The 20722-nt window shown below is 34.5% G+C and overlaps 1 protein-coding gene across 5 annotated transcripts in view; it reads right to left on the bottom strand.

Annotated features, from left to right (window-relative positions):
• Positions 1–20722, bottom strand: part of LOC132670865 (sodium channel protein type 3 subunit alpha) — a 114366-nt gene that overhangs the window by 57346 nt on the left and 36298 nt on the right. For 4 of the 5 annotated variants that reach the window (XM_060621292.3, XM_060621293.3, XM_060621295.3 and 1 more), the window contains exons 1-7: positions 17255–17337; positions 12941–13069; positions 12198–12289; positions 10854–11126; positions 10583–10646; positions 2975–3116; positions 1667–1873 (exon numbers count right to left, since the gene is read on the bottom strand). In XM_060621292.3, coding sequence (XP_060477275.1) covers positions 1667–1873; positions 2975–3116; positions 10583–10646; positions 10854–11126; positions 12198–12289; positions 12941–13069; positions 17255–17334 — 987 coding nt within the window. In that variant the 5' untranslated portion in view covers positions 17335–17337. Of the gene's footprint in view, positions 1–1666; positions 1874–2974; positions 3117–10582; positions 10647–10853; positions 11127–12197; positions 12290–12940; positions 13070–17254; positions 17345–20189; positions 20309–20722 lie in introns of those variants that run through there. The other variant, XM_060621297.3, reaches the window with a different exon arrangement.

Here is a 20722-nt window from a genome sequence, read left to right as displayed (position 1 = left end):
AAGTTGGAGAGCTATAACTGTCTAATTTCAAGACTTATTAAATAGCTGTGGTAATAAAAATGTGTATTGGTATAAAGAGAAACAAATCAATTGAACAGAACAAAATCCAGAAATAGACACATTCACATCTGGACAACTGATTTTTGACAAAAGTTCAAACGCAGTTTAGTGGAGAAAGATATTTTGTTCAACAAATGGTGCTATAGTAATTAGATGTACATATGCAAAAGAAAAATCTCAACATATAAATTACACCTTACACAAAAATTAACTTAAGATGGATAATTGACCTAAATATAGGACATGAAACTATAAAGCTTCTAGAAGAAAAAATGGAAAATCTGTATGATGTTAATTTGGCAAAAATGTGTTAGATACAATGCCAAAACATGACCTAACAATCAAAAAAGGCTTGGTAAAGTATATTTCATCAAAGTTTAACTTTTATCCTAAAAATATTATTAGAAGAATGAAAAGTAAATTACAGACTAGGAGAAAATATTTGCAAAGTATATATATCATTGAAGACTAAAGGACTTATTTTGAGGATATATAAAGACTAAAAACTCAAGAAAACAAAAAACCCAGTTTAAAAAACAAATGGGCAAATGATTTAAACATCCACTTCATAATAGAAGATACATAGACAGAAAATAACATGAAAATATGCTCAACATCATTAATCATTAAGAAAATGCAGAATAAAACAGTGAAGGACTTAGTAGAATGGCTAGTAAGACTGACCATACCAAATATTGGCAAAAATGTGGAGGAACTGTAAGTTTCACTGCCCTCAATCAGAATTTACTGTCTTCCTATGATTTTCTTTTAAGCCAATACTGTTCTTCTGTCTGTTCCCTCAAGACATGAATACCCCATTCACCATGACCTGTGTTCAAATAGCCTTTTAATATTAATGAGAATTTAAAGTTGGAATCTAATGCAGATGCTTTCATGATATCCTGATAGGGGCTGTAGCAAACACCTTTTAAGCTACAGAAACCCCAAAGAATGGTTAAAAGTAGGTATACATAAAGTTCTCTTGTTAACATTGAGCTCAATTAACTTCAGAATAAACCCTCAAATGTTATAATTAGGAGTGAAACATGAATAGTTGGAAATACCAGTTATATATCTTTTCACATTAAACTGAATATCAGATTCCTCTCTCAGGTTTCATGAGACACTTTCATAGTTAACCTTATCCCAACTGTGTTTTCTACCCCAAGCTAATTTCTATAGATAATGTTCCTTTGATTCCAACTTGAGAAACAATTTTAGGTTTGAATAGCTTTCTCTCTCTTTTTTTTTTTTTTTTAATTATGTTTATTTATTTTTAAGAGAAAGAGACAAAGTGTGAGCAGGGGAGGGGCAGAGAGAGAGGGAGACACAGACTCCATAGCAGGCTCCAAGGTCTGAGCTGTCAGCACAGAGCCCAACATGGGGCTCAAACTCCTGGAACATGATGTGATCATGACCTGAGCCAAAGTCGATGCTTAACCAACTGGGCCACCCAGGTGCCCCAGCTTTCCCTTTTCTAATGACAGTGCTTGTATACCAAATGAAAAGCCAGTTCCAGTTTGACCTCTGTGCACAACAATATTCCTACTTAAAATTTACAATAAAAAAATAACAACAGTAACCATGAAACTTTATCACTTAGTACCTGAGCTTCTTCCTGTTGTTTTTTAAGCTGTTCAAGCATTTGCTGAAATTCAGCCTCTTTCTGTTCTGCCTCTTCCAAGGTGGCCTGATTCTGTTCCTCATAGGCCATGGCCACCACAGCCAGTATCAAATTCACCAAATAAAAAGATCCCAAGAAAATCACCAGGACAAAAAATATCATGTAGGTTTTTCCAGCAGCACGTAATGTCTAGAGGAAACAAAGGGTAATTTCATCAGTATTTTATATAATGTCCCAGGTAAAGATTTTATTTCCATAATTAGATAGTGAGGAGATGAATACTTTTTATCATCCTGTATTTTGACCAAGATTTGTTTGGTGTTAAAATGAACATTGATTCTGTTTTGTTTCTTAAATTCCACATATAAGTGAAATCATATATTTATCTTTCACTATAGGGGAAAGGAGGGAAACATAAGATAAAAACAGAGGGGGAGGCAAACCATAAGAGACTCTTAAATACAGAGAACAAACTAAGGGTTGCTGGAGGGGAGGGGGATGGGGCGGATGGGCTAAATGGGTGATGGGCATTGAGGAAGGCACTTGTTGGTATGAGGACTGCGTGTCATATGTAAGTGATGAATCACAGTTCTCCTGAAACCAACACTACACTGTGTGTTAACTAACTTGAATTTAAATAAGGAAAGAAAGAAAAAGTGAGCATTGAGCTTTTAAATATTTTCACGTGTTCCTTTTATATCTATAATTAGATTATGAACTCAAAGCCTTGAACATTCTTTGCATCTTCTATAGTTCCTAGCGAAATGTCCTTCATATAAAAAGTCCTTACTGTACATGTACTGACTGAATGAACAATTGGGATTCTAGGCAAACTTGCTGTACTGGACCCTCCTCTGTATTCTAGTGTGTTACTAACAAGTATTGATATTTTTCAGTTCATATATGTTCATAAAATTAAATCCCACACATGTTGATTTGAACCTTACTCCTACGGCCTGAATGCTTATGTCCCCCCAAAATTCCTAACTTTAAATCCTAATGTCCAAGGTGATAGTATTAGAAGGTGGGGGCCTTTGGGAGGTTTTGAAGGTAGAGCTATCATGAATGGGATTAGTGCCTGAAAAAAAGAGCCTCCAGAGAGATGATGACACAGTGAGAAGGTATCAGCTTATGAACCAGAAAGGGGCTCTTGCCAGAATGGAGCCATGCTGGTGTCTTGTTCTTAAACTTCCCAGTCTCCAGAACTGTGAGCAATAAAATTCTGTTATTTATAAGCTATCCAGTCTGTGGTATATTGTTGCAGCAGCCCCAATGGACTAAGACACTTACCAACTGGTAAAGATTCTCCCAGTAGTCTTGAGTCATGAGTCGAAATAGAGACAAGAAAGCCCAACTAAAGGTATCAAAGCTTGTGTATCCATAGTTGGGGTTTCGACCAGCCTTCACACAGATGTATCCTTCTGGACACTGGCTATAAGAGAGAGAATTGGAGCTAAGGTCAGCATAGCCATTATAGTTATTTCAATTGATGTTGATATAAAGGACTTGTCAAAACCCAGAGTTGCTGTCTATGATGAATTTTCTTGCCTGTATTTGTAGAGCACCCTCAGTAATTGCATACAGTGATACTGTTATTATATGAAATGTATTAGGAAAACCAATAGAAAATTTGGATGCAAGGAGTCAGATTTACAGATACTTAGAATGGCAAAGAGGCAGCAACCACACACTTTTGCCTCTAACATCATTAGTCTCCTGCTCTTTACAAAGTGTCAAGCAAGAATCAATTATTTAAAATGAAAGGCCAGAAGGGCCAGTAGGGAACCACTTAATGAGCTGCTTCATTAGCCACTTCTATAGAATTTTATAAAATAAAACTTATATTTTAGAATAACTTGAGATTTACAAAACAATTAAAAAGAGGGCACAGTGACTTCCCAAATATGCCCAGTTTCCCCTATTATTAACATCTTATGTTGGTATGGTACATTTTAACTAATACTGATACATTATTATTAACCAAAGCCAATGCTTCATTCAGATTTTCTCAGGTTTTTTTCCCCTAATATCCTTTTTATATTCCAGGATCCCATTCAGGATTCCATGTTCTATTTAGTCATCATGTCACTTTAGGCTCCTCTGAGAAAGTTTCTAAGACTTCCCTTGTTTCTGATTACTTTCATAGTTTTGAGGAATACTTTTGGGTATTTGGAAGAATTTCTTTCAATTGGTATTTGTCTGATGTTGTTGTTCTCATGATGAGATTGGGGTTATGGATTTTTGGAAAGAAGACCACAGAGGTACAATATTATTATTGTCCTATCATATCAAGGGTACATACTATCAATATGACTTATCATTGTCGACACTAACTTTCATCACCTGACTGGAGGTAGTGTTTGTCAAGTTTCTCCACTGTAAATTTACTCTTTTTTTCCCCCATAGTGCGCTCTTTGTAATGAAGTCACAATGTGCAGCCCACACATCAGGAACAGGGAGTTATGATACACCTTCTTAAGAGCAGAGTAAGTACATAAATTGTTTGGAATTCTTCTGCATGGGGGATTTGTCTATTACCTCTCATTTATGTATTTATTCAATAATTTCTTTTTTAATTTCAAGTTTTTATTTAAATTCTAGTTAGTTAACATATAGTATAATATTAGTTTCATAAGTAGAATTTATGAATTCGTCACTTACATACAACACTCAGTGCTCATCACCAGTGCCCTCCTTAATACCCACCACCCTTTTAACCCATCCTCTGCCCACCTCCCATCAGCAACCCTGTTTGTTCTCTGTAGCTAAGAGTCTGTTTCATGGTTTGTCTCTCTCTTTTTCCCTATATGTTCATCTGTTTCACTTCTTAAATTCCACATATAAGTGAAATTATGTGGTATTTGTCTTTTTCTGACTGACTTATTTTGCTTAGGGTAATATGGTCTAGCTCCATCCATGTTGTTTGACACCAGCCATAGTAACTTCTTACTAAATGCATCTCCAGAGCAAGGGAAACGAGCAAAAATGTACTATTGGGACCTCATCAAGATAAAAAGCTTCTGCACAGCAAAGGAAACAATCAACAAAACTGAAAGGCAACCTACTGAATGGGAGAGGGTACTGGCAAATGACATATCTGATAAAGTGTTAGTATCCAAAATCCATAAGGAACTTTCCAAACTCAACACTCAAAAAACAAATAACCCAGTTAAGAAATGGGCAGAAGACATGAATAGACATTTTTCCAAAAAAGACGTCCAGATGGCTAACAGTCATGAAAAGCTGTTCAACATCGCTCACCATCAGGGAGATACAAATCAGAACTCCAATGAGATATCACCTCACACCTGTTAGAATGGCTAAAATTAACAACACGGGAAACAACAGGTGTTGGTGAGGAGGCAGAGAAAGAACCCTCTTACACTGTTGATGGGGATGCAAACTGGTGCAGCCACTGTGGAAAACAGTGTGGAAGTTACTCAAAAAGTTAAAAAAGAACTCTCCTGTAATCCAGCAATTGCACTACTACGTATTTACCCAAAGGATATAAAAATACTGATTCAAAGAGGCACATGCACCTCAATGTTTATAGCAGCATTATCAACAATAGCCAAATTATATAAAAAGCCCAACGTCCACTGACTGATGAATGGGTATTCAATCACTTGTTTATATGAGTATTTACTCATAATACTAATTTTCACTTTGAATTCTAATTTGTTTTATATAATTTGTTGCTTAAATTGTTCCAGTTTTGGTCATTGAAAGCTTTTTCATTGACTTCATTGACTACTTCTCTTTGATTTAACCTCATAATTCTGTGTGTCTTGTTTTTGTTTGTCTTTTTTAGCACTTTCTAACTTTGTGGCACTGCAAGATGCCACAGACTCATATTTCCTGCTCTAGCATTGGCCATGTGTCCAAGAAGACCTTGTCTTTTATTGGAGAACGGTACTAGAAACCAGGGCAAACATTTCATGCTCATGGATGGAAGAACAACTGATGTTAAAATGTCTATACTACCCAAAGCAATCTACACATTCAAAATGTGTAGATTCTCAAAATAACACCAACATTCTTCACAGAGCTAGAACAAACAATCCCTAAAATTTGTTTGGAACTAGAAAAGACCCCAAATAGACAACGTAATGTTAAAAAGAAAGCCAAAGCTGGAAGCATCACAATTCCAGACCTTAAGTTGTATTACAAAGCTGTAATTATCAAGATAGTAATGGTGCTGGCACAAAAACAGACACATAGATGAATGGAACAGAATAGAGAACCCAGAAGTGGATCCACAAATGTATAGCCAACTAATCTTTGAGCAAGAAAGGATTATCGAATGGAAAAAAGACAGCCTCTTCAGCAAATGATGCTGGGAAAACTGGATAAATGACATGCACAAGAATGAAACTGGACCACTATCTTACACCATACACAAAAATAAATTCAAAATGGATGAAAGGCCTAAATGTGACACAGGAAGCCATCAAAATCCTACGGGAGAAAGCAGGAAGCAACCTCTTAGATCTTGGTTGCAGAAACTTCTTTCTAGACATGTCTCTGGAGGCAAAGGAAATAAAAGCAAAAGTGAACTATTGGGACCTCATCAAAATAAAAAACTTCCACACAGCAAAGGAAACAATCAACAAAACTAAAAGGCAACCAACAGAATGTGAGAAGATACTTGGAAATGACATATCTGATAAAGGGCTAGTACCCAAAATCTATAAAGAACTTACCAAACTCAACACACCAAAAACAAATAATCCAGTGAAGAAATGGCCGGAAGACATGAATTTATATTTTTCCAAAGAAGACATCCAGATGGCCAACAGACACATGAAAAGATGTTTAACATCACTCATCATCAGGGAAACACAAATCAAAACCACAATGAGATACCATCTCACACCTGTCAGAATAGCTAAAGTTAACAACTCAGGCAACAACAGATGTTGACGAGGATGTGGAGAAAGGGAAGCCCTTTCACACTGCTGGTGGGAAAGCAAACTGGTACAGCAACTCTGGAAAACAGTATGGAGGTTCCTCAAAAAATTAAAAATAGAACTACCCTACAATACAGCAATTGCACTACTAGGTATTTATCCAAAGGATACAAAACTGCTGATTGGAAGGGGCACATGCACCCCAATGTTGATAGCAGTACTATCAACAATAGCCAAATTATGGAAAGAGCCCAAATGTCCATTGACTGACAAATGGATAAAGAAGATGTGGTACATATACACAATGAAATACTCAGCGATCAAAAAGAATGAAATCTTGCCACTTGCAAAAATGTGGGTGGAACTAGAGGGTATAATGCTAAGCAAAATAAGTCAGCCAGAGAAAGACAAATATATATGATTTCACTGATGTGGAATTTAGGAAACACAACAGATGAACATAGAGGAAAGGAAGGAAAAATAAGATAAAAACAGGTAGGGAGGCAAACCATAAGACTCTTAAATACAGAGAACAAACTGGGGATTGCTAGAGGGGAGGTAGATGGGGGGATGGACTAAATGGGTGGTGGGCATTGAGGAAGACACTTGTTGGGATGAGCACTGGGTGTTATATGTAAGTGGTGAATCACTGGGTTCTACTCCTTAAACCAATGCTACACTATATGGTAACTAACTTGAATTTAAATAAATGGAAAGATAAAAAAAATTGGCTGCTTCCATCATCTGCTATCTATATGCTTAACTGTTCAATACCAGTACACATGCAAAGTTGTTTCAGGACTGTTAATCCAAACTAACATGGGAAACAACTTTATTAACTAGAGTACAGGGTTTTTGCCTTTGTCTTACAGACTCCACTCATTTCCAAAGTTGCTTAGATAGGTACTTATTCTCCCACTCCTTCCTTCAGTTTTTTTTTTATACATTTTAAATATATTTATAGCCCTTTGTCACATTCTGTATTTCAACCAGAGATACCCAAACTGACAAATTATTTTTTTTATTTGCATACAGTGTTAACTCATTGTACTGTAAAGTTCTGTGGGTTTTGACAGATGCTTGTGTTCATCATTACAGAATCATGAAGAAATTTCTCCACCCTAAAAAATTCTACGTGTATCACCCAGTCAACCCACCCCAAACCTTTGAAAATCTGATTTTTTAAATCATTTCTATTGTGATCTTTTCCATAATGTCACGTAATTGGAATCAGACGAATATAGCTTTGTTTATATGGCTTTTTTCATGTATTAATATGCATTTAAGGTTCTCAATGTCTTTTTGTGGCCTGATAGCTCATTTTCTTTTTATCACTGAGTAATATTTCACTGGATGAATACAGCACAGTTATCCATTCACCTGTTAAAGGACATCTTGATTGCTTCCAGTTTTTTGGTTTTTTTTTAAGTTTATTTATTTTGAGAGAGAGAGAGAGAGAGAGAGAGAGCATGTGTGCATGTGTATGAGCAGGGCAGGGGCAGAAAAAGAGGGCGAGAGAGAATCCCAAGCAAGCTCCATGCAGCCTGGAACCTGATATGGAGATCAATGTCATGAACTGTGAGATCGTGACCTGAGCTGAAATCAAAAGTTGGATGCTTAACTGACTAAACCACCCAGGCTTCCCAGTTTCTTGTGATTATGAATACAACTGTTATAAATATTCACATGAATGTTTTTGTGTAGACATAAATTTCAATTTAATTGGCTAAATAGCTAGTAGGGCAATTGCTGGATCATATGGTTAGACTGTGTCTATTTTGTAAGAAACTGCCAGATTGTCTCGCAAAGTGGCTGTACTGTTTTGCATTCCCACCAGCGATGAATGACGATTCTTATTGTTCTGCATCCATCTTGTTGTTCTGCAATTTGTATTGCCAGGTTTTTTTGGATTTTTAACCATTCTAATAGGTATATAATATATAGTAGTAACTCATTTTTGTTTTAATTTTCAATTCCCCAATGACAAATGTTGTTTAGCATCTTTATATATCCTTATTAGACTTCTGTATATATTCTTTTATAGGGTGTCCAGATTTTTGCCTGCTTTTAAATTGAGTTATTTGGGTTTTTTGTTGTTGCTGAGTTTTAAGAGTACTTTCTTTGTATATTTTGGATACAAGTCTTTTTTCAGATACATGTTTTGCAAATATTTTCTTCCAATTATAGCTTGTTTTTTCATTCCCTTTATAGCGTCTCTGCAGAGCAGAAATTTTTAATTTTAATTAAGTCCAAATTAATCAATTTGTTCTTTCATGGATTCTGTTATTGGTGTTTAAAACTTATCACTAAATCTGAAGTCATGTAAATTTTATTCTATGCTTTCTTATATACATTTTATGGTTTTGTATTTTACATTTAGGTCTATGATTGATTTTGATTTAGTTCTTGGGTAGGGTGTGAGATCTACACCTAGGTTCATTTCTTTGCATTTGGATTTCCAATTGTTCCAGCACCATTTGTCAAAAAAAACTTTCCTATCTCCATTGCACTGCATTTTCCTCTTTGTCAAAAATTAGTTGACTACATTTGTGTAGGTCTATTTTTGTGTTTTGGGGGGCAGGGTGCTGTCTCTTTTCTGTTTCAGTGATCTGTATATGTATTCTTTCCCAGGTACCATAGTGTCTTGATTACCGTAGTGTTATAGGAAGTCTTGAAATTAGGTAGATTTCTTCAGAATTTTATTTGACAATTAACAATAGTGGCCATCAATTTTACCATATAAATCACCTAATGCATACTAACTACCCAATAAAGAGAAATGATTATTATGGCTTAATAGGGATAAAGTATGTATCATCCAACCTTCTCTAAAGTTTTATCTAGGCTTTTATATTAACAATAATAATAATATTATAAAATAATAATACCTAAAGTGCACTAAATGCTCATGATAGACCAGGTGCTAATCCAAGTACTTTATGTGTACTACTTAATCAATCACCATAACAACCCTAAGAGACAATATTACTTTCCACATTTTAAAAATAAATAAACTCAGATACAGAGAGCTTAGAATATTTTTCCAAAGTCAGGGTTTATAAATGTCAGAATTAGGGTTTGATTCCAAGTATATGTAAACTCTAGAATTCATGCTCTTATTTACTACACTCTCCTAAAAAAAAGGTTAGGAAAAACGTCAGGAAAACAATTCTCCCCCTGTCAACACCATCTCTGGGACTGATACACTTTTTCAATAATGCGCTTAGATATTTATGGCCATACAAGTTTCCCATTTTCTGGGATGACTCAAAATATGTTCTGTGTAAGTTTTGTGGTTTAAGAGTCACTTAATGTTGCTGTCCTTCACTTCTAAAAAAAATTATACCCTGACCTAAAATCACTTTTTAATCCCCTTGGGAAAATATGTTAAGTATGAGAGACCAGCAGGATGACTAAGATATTAAAGTGCCCCTTATTGTAGAATGTGACCAAAAGAACTGTAAGGTATACAGACTCAAACTTGTACATGGCTTTGACATGTATCTGTCCCTTGGCTTTTTTGCACATGCTACTTCAAGAACAACCAACTCTCTCAAAAGCAATTTGCCAAATGAGCTTTTGCCCTGAAGATCATGTTATATTCTGGATCTTTTCCAGCCACAGCAAAGCTCATCACATCAACACATACCCATTATCAATCAAAATGTGCTCATATTGTGTTTTCTTCCCTGTATTTATTAAACAGCTCTGATGGGCTTACAGAAAAAACAGACTATGGGTCTTCACACTTTGGGGTAATAATCAGGTACATCTTAACTATGGAATTCTAGGAAAAAAGGTCTTCACCCAGAGGGGTGATTTTAATGGCTGTGAATTTAGAATTAATAGCAATCCAGTAACATAGAGAAGGTACTTCCTAGGTAGGTAGCGCTACTCTTTACAATCTACATGTAAGAATACCCTTGTATTTTTTTTCCTATCTGCTTTTTCTCAAAGTGTTCTACATTTTTTATATCATGTTTCTTACCCTGCATCTGAGCCATTTCCACAGAGTAAAGGGTCCTTTTGTCCATCCAAAACATAAAAGTGACCTGTTAATATAAAGAAGAATTAGCTAATTCATTTCATATCAATCCTACTGACATTAGGAATAAATTAGAGTTTGACTATCAGTTATTTTCAAAGTGGACACAATAAAGTATATTTACAAAGATGGCTTCAACCCCACAGCCTCAACTATTTATAGTTGAAAAATCATTCAGCAACACTCAGGTTAACAATGTAGCAATATTTCTTACTGTCATCTTCAATATAATCCTTCCAGTTAAATGTACTCATTGTTACATTAACAAATATTCCATTTGAATCCATTGTGCCATTAAAGTAGGATGTGGTGTTGGTTTCAAAAGCAGAATCGCTTGGGGGCCATTGCAAGCATTTATTCCGCAGGTTGCCCATGAACAGCTGCAGACCAATTAGAGCAAACACGCTCAGACAGAACACAGTCAAGATCATGACGTCAGAAAGCTTCTTCACGGACTGGATTAAGGCCCCCACAATGGTCTTTAAACCTGAGGAGAGACAACAATAGGTCATCCAAGGAATAGTGTCATAAGCCACAATGTGTATCTTCTTAGTCACACACATTCTCATTTCCCATAAACTGTTGCTTGGCTGTTTAGACACCAGAGCTTAATGGATAGCCAGATGGTTTGGGAAATGGATGAAAAGCAGGTTTTATATATGAATAGTATGCTTTCTGGGGATTTTAAAATGAAAGTGTAAATATCTAGGCAAGAAGCTTTTTTTTTTTTTTTTTTTTTTGCTTATTCATTTATTTTTGAGAGAGAAAGTGTGTGAGCAGGGGAGGGACAGACAGGGAGAGACAAACACACACAGAATCTGAAGCAGGCTCTGAGCTGTCAGCACAGAGCCCAATGTGAGGCTCAAACCCACAAACCGTGAGGTCATGTCCTGGGCCGAAGTTGGATGCTTAATTGACTGAGGCACCCAGGCACCCCTAGGCAGGAAGCTTTCTTGCCTGTGGTTTTACATGTTGCCATGAGCACCTAAAGATGAACTTGTAGTTACTTTTCATTTCAGATTTTGTGTTTCATGAGGCTGTCTCCCTCCAACCCATTCTTTATACCAGCCTCCATGTAGCTATAATCAGAGGAGAAAAGAATTGAAAATACTAACAATCCCATGCCAGGTACATGCTGTTCAATAATAATCTTTTCTCCTTTATAAAAGGAGATCTATTTTCAGAATAGACCTGCAGTGAATGGTAAAACCCAAATCAATTAGTAAAGGCATGCTAGCAAAGCTTTTTCCAGATTGTAAAAGAGAAAACTTTACATCATAAATGCAAAAAGGAAGAGAGAGACAGAGAGTGCACACATGTACTAGGGCAGACTAGTACTTTTATAGACACTCATGCAATTCTCTGTTAAACTCAGATGACTTTATAAATAAGTATGTAATTTCTAAAATTTTAGGAACTGAACTGCATGGAAACATCATTTGGCATTCTTGAAGTTGACAAACAAGAATAATAAACAAGTTTAATGTCATAAGTGTGGTTTCAACCTGAATATTACAGTGTATTTAAAGTCCACCCCAGTGTTTAACCTAGCTCTCACCTGGAATGACTGAAATTGTTTTCAGGGCTCGAAGAACTCTGAATGTTCTCAGTGCTGAGACATTGCCCAGGTCCACGAACTCTGTCACATATCTGTAATAGGGAGTTCACACACAACACAATAATACACAAGAAAAGTTGGAGATAAAAGGAGCCTATCGTCTTACACCAGTTTCTTCTTACCTGGAATTACAGAAATAGTTTTCAGAGCTTTCAAGACTCTGAAAGTTTGAAGGGCTGAAACATTGCCTAGGCTTACAAATTCTGTTACATACCTGTAGAATTAAATCAGAGTTACTGATAATTTTGGCAAAGTTTATTCCAAATAAAGAATGAAAGCTGGGTTTGGCATATAGAGCCTCTTGACTTTAACAAATGGAATTGCTACAGCACTCAGAGTGCCTCAGCGGCAGGCTGCTTTATTTCAATGTAATTTTCACTAATATTAACAAGTTTGTTTATAAAAGTAATCAAAATACAGTTGAAGGTGTTAGAGTCAATGCATAACTTCATTTTGATGATGTGGAAGACTCTATGACATGAAAGTAATTCTGTTTATTTGCTCATTTACCAGATATATTTACCTTGCAATATGTATTCTAATGTGTATTCTCAAAACATATGAGGCATATAGTTAATTTGGCTAATAAGAACACTCTACAACTAAAATATGTCACAACAATCTGGTTGATGCTACAACTATTTTCATTCCTTCGAGTTTAACAACTTTTCAAAGATACTCACGCCATCACGATGACACTGAAATCCAGCCAGTTCCATGGATCACGAAGGAATGTAAAATCTTCTAAGCAAAACCCTCTTGCCAAGATTTTTATAAGCGACTCAAAGGTGTAGATTCCAGTGAATGTGTACCTAGGAGAATCATCCAAACAAAAATTAACAATTTCATTTGAGCTGTAAATATACATTTTTTCAACATGGCAAATCTTATCCTTTTGTGGTTTTTAATTTGCTAAAATCTTGTTTCTTATTTCCACTTACAAAGACTTGACTAGTTTAATTAATCTTACAAGCCTGAGTGAAGGGTTAAACTGAAGAGATAATATCTTCTCCCAAAGAATCTGATCTTGTTTAACTCTTTAGATTTTTAGAATAATAGTTTCATGTGTTTTATGCATAATGATCCAGCTTGGCCCTCTAGAGCAACGCTGTTTGACTAAAATATCATATAAGCTACATATGTTGTTTGGAAATTTTTAGTAGCCAAATAAAAAAGTAAGAAAAAACAAGTGAATTTAATTTTCATATTATATTTTATTTCAACCAATATATCTGAAACACTATTATTCTAACAATTAAGAGTAGACAAATTTCAGGTTTCACATGTGGCTAGCGTTTCCCTCATTAGACAATATAGCTCTAGAGGTAAAATTTCTTGGATTTGTTTATTTATAATAAAATATTTCATTCAAATTTATTAATGAATAGAATTATTTTTAGGAATATATCACATGTCTAATCTAGAAAATATGTTTCCCCTTTTTAAGAGTCAGGCATAGGCTTGTAAAACTGTCTCTCTCTCTATGTATATATATGTGTATGTGTATATATATATATATATGTATGTATGTATATATGTGTGTGTGTATATATATATATAAGAAAATTTTCAATTTATTAGTATTTTATGTATGTGCATTTACACAATTACCAAAATTCACAGATAAACAAAATTTCTGATTCTAACCTTGCATCAGCTACTATTTCTATACAATTGGGACACATCATTTAAATATGCTTAAATTCAAATTTCAGCCTCCAAAATGGTGAAAGATTTTCCATTTACTGTTTGATACAGTGCATTTTTAGCTCTCTCTCCTTTGAATGTTGACAATATTAAGTTATTTCTGTTTCTTCCAAAAATAGTTGAGAAAGAATACTTGTTTTTCAATATTGTGTTCTTTTAAAAAAGTACGATTTACAATTACCCCTTCAGATTAATTCACCCAAGTCACAAAGATTTGACTTACTTATATTAAAAACAATTATATTTGCCTGCCTACTAGTATTGTATATGTGAATAAAGTTAGGGGAGTTATTTTTGCATTGTTTTCTGCAGAAATTTCTCTCAGATAAGGGAACAAAGAAATAAGAGAAAAATGTATGCAGAGATCTTCATATCAGGTTTTCCTAAGAATATTCCTCCTCCCTTTTAAAATAATTCAGCTTAGTTTTTGAGGAATAAGTGTAATTGCTATATTTACTTATGAAGTAGCTGACCTTATTAGGAAAAGGTATACTTTACAACGCCACGCTTATATTTACTTGTGTTTTAGTTTGGATCTTTGCACATTATACATAACCACCATGACATTTCTGTTCGAAGATAGCTGCCTTGTAAAAAGCCATCAGAGACAGCTCAATGTGTGCTTTATTTATCACATTAATGGTTAATGTCCTATGGTTTATGCTTAGGCAATTCTAAGTTTTCTGCAGATTTACTAGGGGTAAGATGAAAGTCCCTACTCCTATCCCTGTTTTTTAGAAAAGTAAGAAAATTTGTGACATTTGGAGTATATAGTGAGTGTTGATAGCTATTCAAGGAAGAGAGTCCCAGAGCTTAACATCTGAGATAGAGCTTTGCACAGAACAGGTGTTCAGAAGTACCTATTAGCAAACTAGATTGAACAGGGAAGTGAGAATCAAGGGTACCTTGATCTTTCTTGGCTCTGCCCCTACTAGACTCTAATCATGCTGTTGATTCTGTCCATGTCACCGAGGTTTTCTCCCATAATTATGACGTCTATAGACCTGCCTCCCTTTTGTAACATGACCTCACTATACAATATGGTTCTCAGCCTATTCTGTGTGTGTCACCTCTTTGTACAGGGACTGTTTATGCTACCAATGTCCTGTTTTCATGTCAGAACTGAGTTATCTTCTTTTTGCTTTGGACTCTGTTAGCTTTGTTTTGTTGGCTGTAACCACTGATTTTGCTTGTTTTCCTGCCTCTTTACTGTCAAGTGAGTAAGGATAAATGATCGGGAAACTTGTGCAAAGTTTTCTCACTGACTGATGAAGTCAAAAACTTTGTGGGGGTAAGACTATTTTCATAATGGATATAGTCACCTCTAAAAAATTACTTTAAAACGAGAGACCTGGGGCACCTGGGTGGCTCGGTCAGTTAAGCGTCTGACTTCGGCCCAGGTCATGATCCCACACTTTGTGGGTTTGAGCCTCGTGTCGGGCTCTGTGCTGACCGGCTCAGAGCCTGGAGCCTGCTTCAGATGCTGTGTCTCCCTCTGTCTCTGCTCCTCCCTCACTCTGTCTCTCGGTCTCCCAAAAATAAATAAACGTTAAAAAAATTAAATAAATAAATCAATAAATAAAATAAAACGAGAGACCTGCATAGTCAAGTAATAATATTCAAGTGTACTCTTTGCCTATCTTTTAATAATGTTTTACAGATAAATGAGATTTACACAGGTTTAAATGCTTCAGTAATTTCTGCTAGGAAAAGTACATACAGAATAGTTTTATATAGGTATGTCCATTTGTTAACCCACAGATGATAAATGATAACTAAAAATTCTGTTAAATTGCTTGCTCAACATAAGAACTGGATTCTTTCCTAAAATGATTTCTAGGGAGCATTTCCAAGCTACTACCAAGGAGAAAAAAAAGTCTTTAATGTGTTAGATCACTGACAAATGATGGCTTAGAATAGTGCATTAAATCCTCAAAGAAGCCTACGAAGGCAGAAATAGAAGTGGCAATGTTTGTCATAATAATTTATCTCCTATTGGGTATTATTTTTAAAAATATGACAACAAAAAGAACATACTAAAAACTTCTTTTCACTAAACCTGATCATTGTATTATACCATACATAAATAGCCTACATACCCTAAACACCTTCTGTTTCACTAATTAATGTGTTTCTTTGTCATGAATAATCTCATATGTGACTGATAACTTAGGGAATAATGTTGTTATTATGATGCAAAAATTGTGTTAGTTAATGCAAAATTTTCCCCATATTGATGTTTTGAATCAATTAGTGGCATCTTTTTCGTCATACTTAAATAGAACATCCTTAGCATTAAAAGAAGACATTAATACTAATGCAGAAAATTGACCTAAGAGCCTTCTTCAGTGCAAGCAGAGGCTAGTTTAACATGTCCCAAAACTATTGTGCTTACACCTTTCCCTTTGTATTAAAATAATGAATCAAATGTTTAATTTGAAGACATGATAGAAATGTCCCCAGGGTCTTCATCTTAAAAGAAAAAGGACAAGGCCTGGGGTCTGAGACTGCAAAGGAGTTGTTGGCTATGACTTTGGGTACAAACATCTACAGACGTTTAACTAGGCCAGTATTTTTTTTATTGGGATTGTTACTGCTTTTATTAGTGTTCTAATCACAAAATCTCATAAGTTTGAATGATCTGCTCTTAATCATGTTTTCCCCTTAAGCCCTATTATTTTTTTTGAGCTCTGATTTTGTAGAGACATTTTGTTTCTTTTATGGAAGACATCTATGGTGTTTTAGCACACATGCTGTGTCTAAATAAACTACATATCTGACTGTAACTAAACATCTAAGCTACTTTCCTAAATATAATGATATATAACCATGATACCTAATATAATATATAATGCTAAACACCTAAATTTGTTTTACAAAAATATAGCAATAATAGTAATACACTAGAATACAATAATTTTATTCATATTACTCAGATGGTCATTGTTTTTTATCTAAAATACATAACTATACTTTATGCTAAATGACTGGTTTAGTACAGCTAATTGTACAGCTCGATGACTGGTTTAGTCCAGCTAATGTGTACTATTTATAACCTTTCTTAAACAGGTACTGTCATGAATTTGTTGGGAAAAAATACTTACCTTATAGAAGAAAAACTCCCCTAAAGAACTTCCCTTTTCTTCTTTCATGTTATGGAAATAACTTTTTCTTAGAAGCTTTTAGCCTGACTCCAAAAAGTGGGAAACTTAAGTCAGACCATAATCATAAGGAGACTGTGAGAGAATTTGATTGTGCATTTCTCATTCCAAGAAGTCATTCCTACTTACTCTACATTCTTCGTCCAGTCTGGAGGGTTACTCAAGGTCATAAATACACAGTTGGTCAAAATAGTGCACATGATAAGCATGCTGAATAATGTAGATTATAGTTAAGGAATAAATGCTAGTATATTATCACGGCCATTTACAAATGATCAAATACCAAAAAAAAATCATCAACAAAGTTACCTGTGAAATTAGTCTTACTTATTTGTTTTAAAGCAATGGCAAAAATCATAGTAATAAAGTATTAAAATAAAATAAGAAGAAATTGTAAAGCCTGTCATACATCCTGAGTCTACTCCTTTTCATTTTTCTCACAAAACCGAATTTAAAGAGATATGTATTTGAAGCAATGGGAATTTTACATCCCAAGCAATTATGTGAAATAGAACTGCAAGGGGAAATGACTGTTCTTTACTAAGTTCACAGTAAAAAAGTATAAGAAGTCTGACTTTGATTATATCTGAAGTTGTACTTCAGATTGTACTTCAGATATAATTTAAAGTCACCACTAACTGACAAAACGTTAATGGGTACAATATAAAAACCCTAGGAATGTATAGCCCAGTATATTCAACAATGACACTGATTGAGCATTCTACTGTAATTAGGTACTCTTAATCATCTTATTAGTCTCATTCTTTTAGTGTTTATAACATAAGAATAAAGGAATAGATCATTTTTTGCTGGTAAGTTAATATTGTTTTCTAATTTTTGATTTCACTCTAGACCTGTGGGGGGACTTCATAGGTCATGTAGTTATCTTCCTGTATCTAGTCCACACCATACCAAAACAGATATAGTATTTTGAAAACTTCCTGAGAATTAGCTGTAATTAATTTCTCTTAAGATCTCAATCAGACTTCACTCTAAGGAAAATTATGATTATTTGGGGGTAAATCTTTTATTTAAAAATATAAATACTTTCTAATATGAATCCATAGAATGAAAATAATTCAAATGAACCTCAAAAAATTATCAGTCCTGTCTGTCCTGTCTCTAGGTTAATCAGTCTTTTGTCTCTCTTTTAGTTTTTAGAAGGCCATTTTGAATCTGTCTATATAAAATGCCCATTCTTGATTAGAGAGCTAAATGTGAGATAGGAAACCATTAAAATCCTAGAGGAAAACATAGGCAGTGATCTCTTTGACATCCGCTGGAGCAGTGTCTTACAAGATATGCCTCCTGAGGCAAGGCAAACAAAAGCAAAACTAAACTATTGGTACTTGATCAAAATGAAATACTTCTGCATAGTGAAGGAAATAATCAACAAAACTAAAAGGCAACCTATGGAATAGATTATATTTGCAAATGACACATTGGATAAAGGGTTAGTATCCAACATCTATAATGAAATTATCAAACTCAACACTCAAAAAACAAATAATCCAATTTAAAAAATGGGCAGAAGACAAGAATAGACATTTTTTTCCAAAAAAGATATCCAGATGGCTAACAGACACATGAAAAGACTCTCAACATCACTCATCATCAGGGAAATACAAATCAAAACTCCAACGAGATATCACCTCACACCCGTCAGAATGGCTAAAATTAACAATACAAGAAACCACAGGTGTTGGCAAGGATGTGGAGAAAGGGGAACCCTCTTACACTGTTGGTAAGAATGCAAAGTGGTACAGCCACTCTGGAAAACAGTATGGAGGTTCTGCAAAAGAACTCTCCTAGAGTAAGAGTAGAACTACCCTACAATCCAGCAATTGTGTTCCTAGGTATTTACCCAAAGGACACAAAAAATATAATGGGAAGGGATACATACACCCCAATGTTTATAGCAGCATTATCTACAATGGCCAAATTGTGGAAAGAGCCCAAATGTTCATCAACTGATGAATGGATATAGAAGTGTGGTGTGTATATATACATAGACATACACATGTACATGTACATATACATATACACACACATAATGGAATATTTCTCAGCCATAAAAAAGAATGAAATCTTGCTATTTGCAATGATGAGGATGGAACTAGAGAATATTATGCTAAGTGAAATAAGTCAGCCAGAGAAAGACAAATACCATATAATTCCAGTCATGTGTGGAATTTAAGAAACAAAACTATCATGGGGCTAAAAGAGACAAACCAAGAAACAGACTCTTAACCTACAGAGAAAAACTATTGGTTACCAGAGAGGAGGTGGGTAGGGGAATGGGTTAAACAGGTGATGGGGATTAAGGCGTGCACTTGTGATGAGCACCAGGTGTTATATGGAAGCATTGAATCACTAAATTGTACACCTGATACTAAAATTACACTGTATGTTAACTAACTGGAATTTAAATAAAAATCAATGCCCATTCTTGAACACAGCCTCTGAATACCTATTTTATCATTACCTATTTGAGAATACTTTTGAAGTCCACAGCTATTCTGTCCTTTTTTGTGTACTTTTTGACTATCATTGTAAGTAGTCCTAAATTCAGTGATATTTAAATATATACTATCAGATATATAGGCACATAGTAGTTTAACAAATATTTAGTGAAGGAGGATGGACAGACCCAGGTGCTGAAGATATAGAACCAGTTAGGGCATAAAAGTTTGAACATTGGTAATACAGATCATGTTTCTTTAGCAGTGGTTATGTATGGTCTAATTGAGGTTAATAAAAGTGTGAAGTAGCTTTGCTGTTATTCCTTCTACACAGTGCGTTTCATTTACACATTTATTATCATCATTCATTTTTTTACTTCTAGAATCGTAGTAGTAATTCTATGCTAATGTTTTTATAAATAGCAGAAAATCAATGAGAACAGGTTAAATAACAATGTCACCATTAATCTCAAAATAATTATATATATATAACATATAAAGGAATATATATAAAATATAAATATATAAAATATATTCATATACATATGAATGACATTTTCTTTAAAATCAACCATAGGCATTCAGTCACATGAAAAGGATATGAATGTACCAAAATCTTAATAGCAATTTTCCTAACAGGGTTTAGCGGAGTTAAAATATACAAGGCAGAGGTGGCACTGAATCGGAAAATTGCCTTCCCTTTATTCAATACTATAAAAGTCTGAAAAAGAAAATATGAAAAAAAAAGTCACTAGATTAGACATGTGGTTTATTTGGAGAGTTTACACACATGAAGAACTTTTTACCTGATTTGTTTGTTCAAACCTGTTTGTTTAAACAAGTTGGTATATCATAACTATAAACACATTATATGTTTCTCCCTTAAATTAATATATAGCTACAAGTAAACATATGATTTACTACTACCTAATTTGTCTCTAAGGTTTCAACTTTCTGATACAAACTAATGATCCTACACAGAATTTTTTTTTTTTTTATCAAGTTGTAACTTTACAGATTCCAACTTTATTTAAAGCTTACCATCTGTCTCCAGCTTTGGTAACTTTTCAGATTATTCTGTACATATTGCTACTAAAATAATCTTTTATTTTAATTATTTCAAGTCTTTGAACTC

This window comes from Panthera onca, chromosome C1 (genome assembly GCF_046562875.1).
Source record: "Panthera onca isolate mPanOnc1 chromosome C1, mPanOnc1 haplotype 2, whole genome shotgun sequence".
Taxonomy (NCBI): Eukaryota; Metazoa; Chordata; class Mammalia; order Carnivora; family Felidae; genus Panthera; species Panthera onca.
Note: the sequence above shows the minus strand (reverse complement) of the source record. Positions and strands in the feature narration are given on the sequence as shown.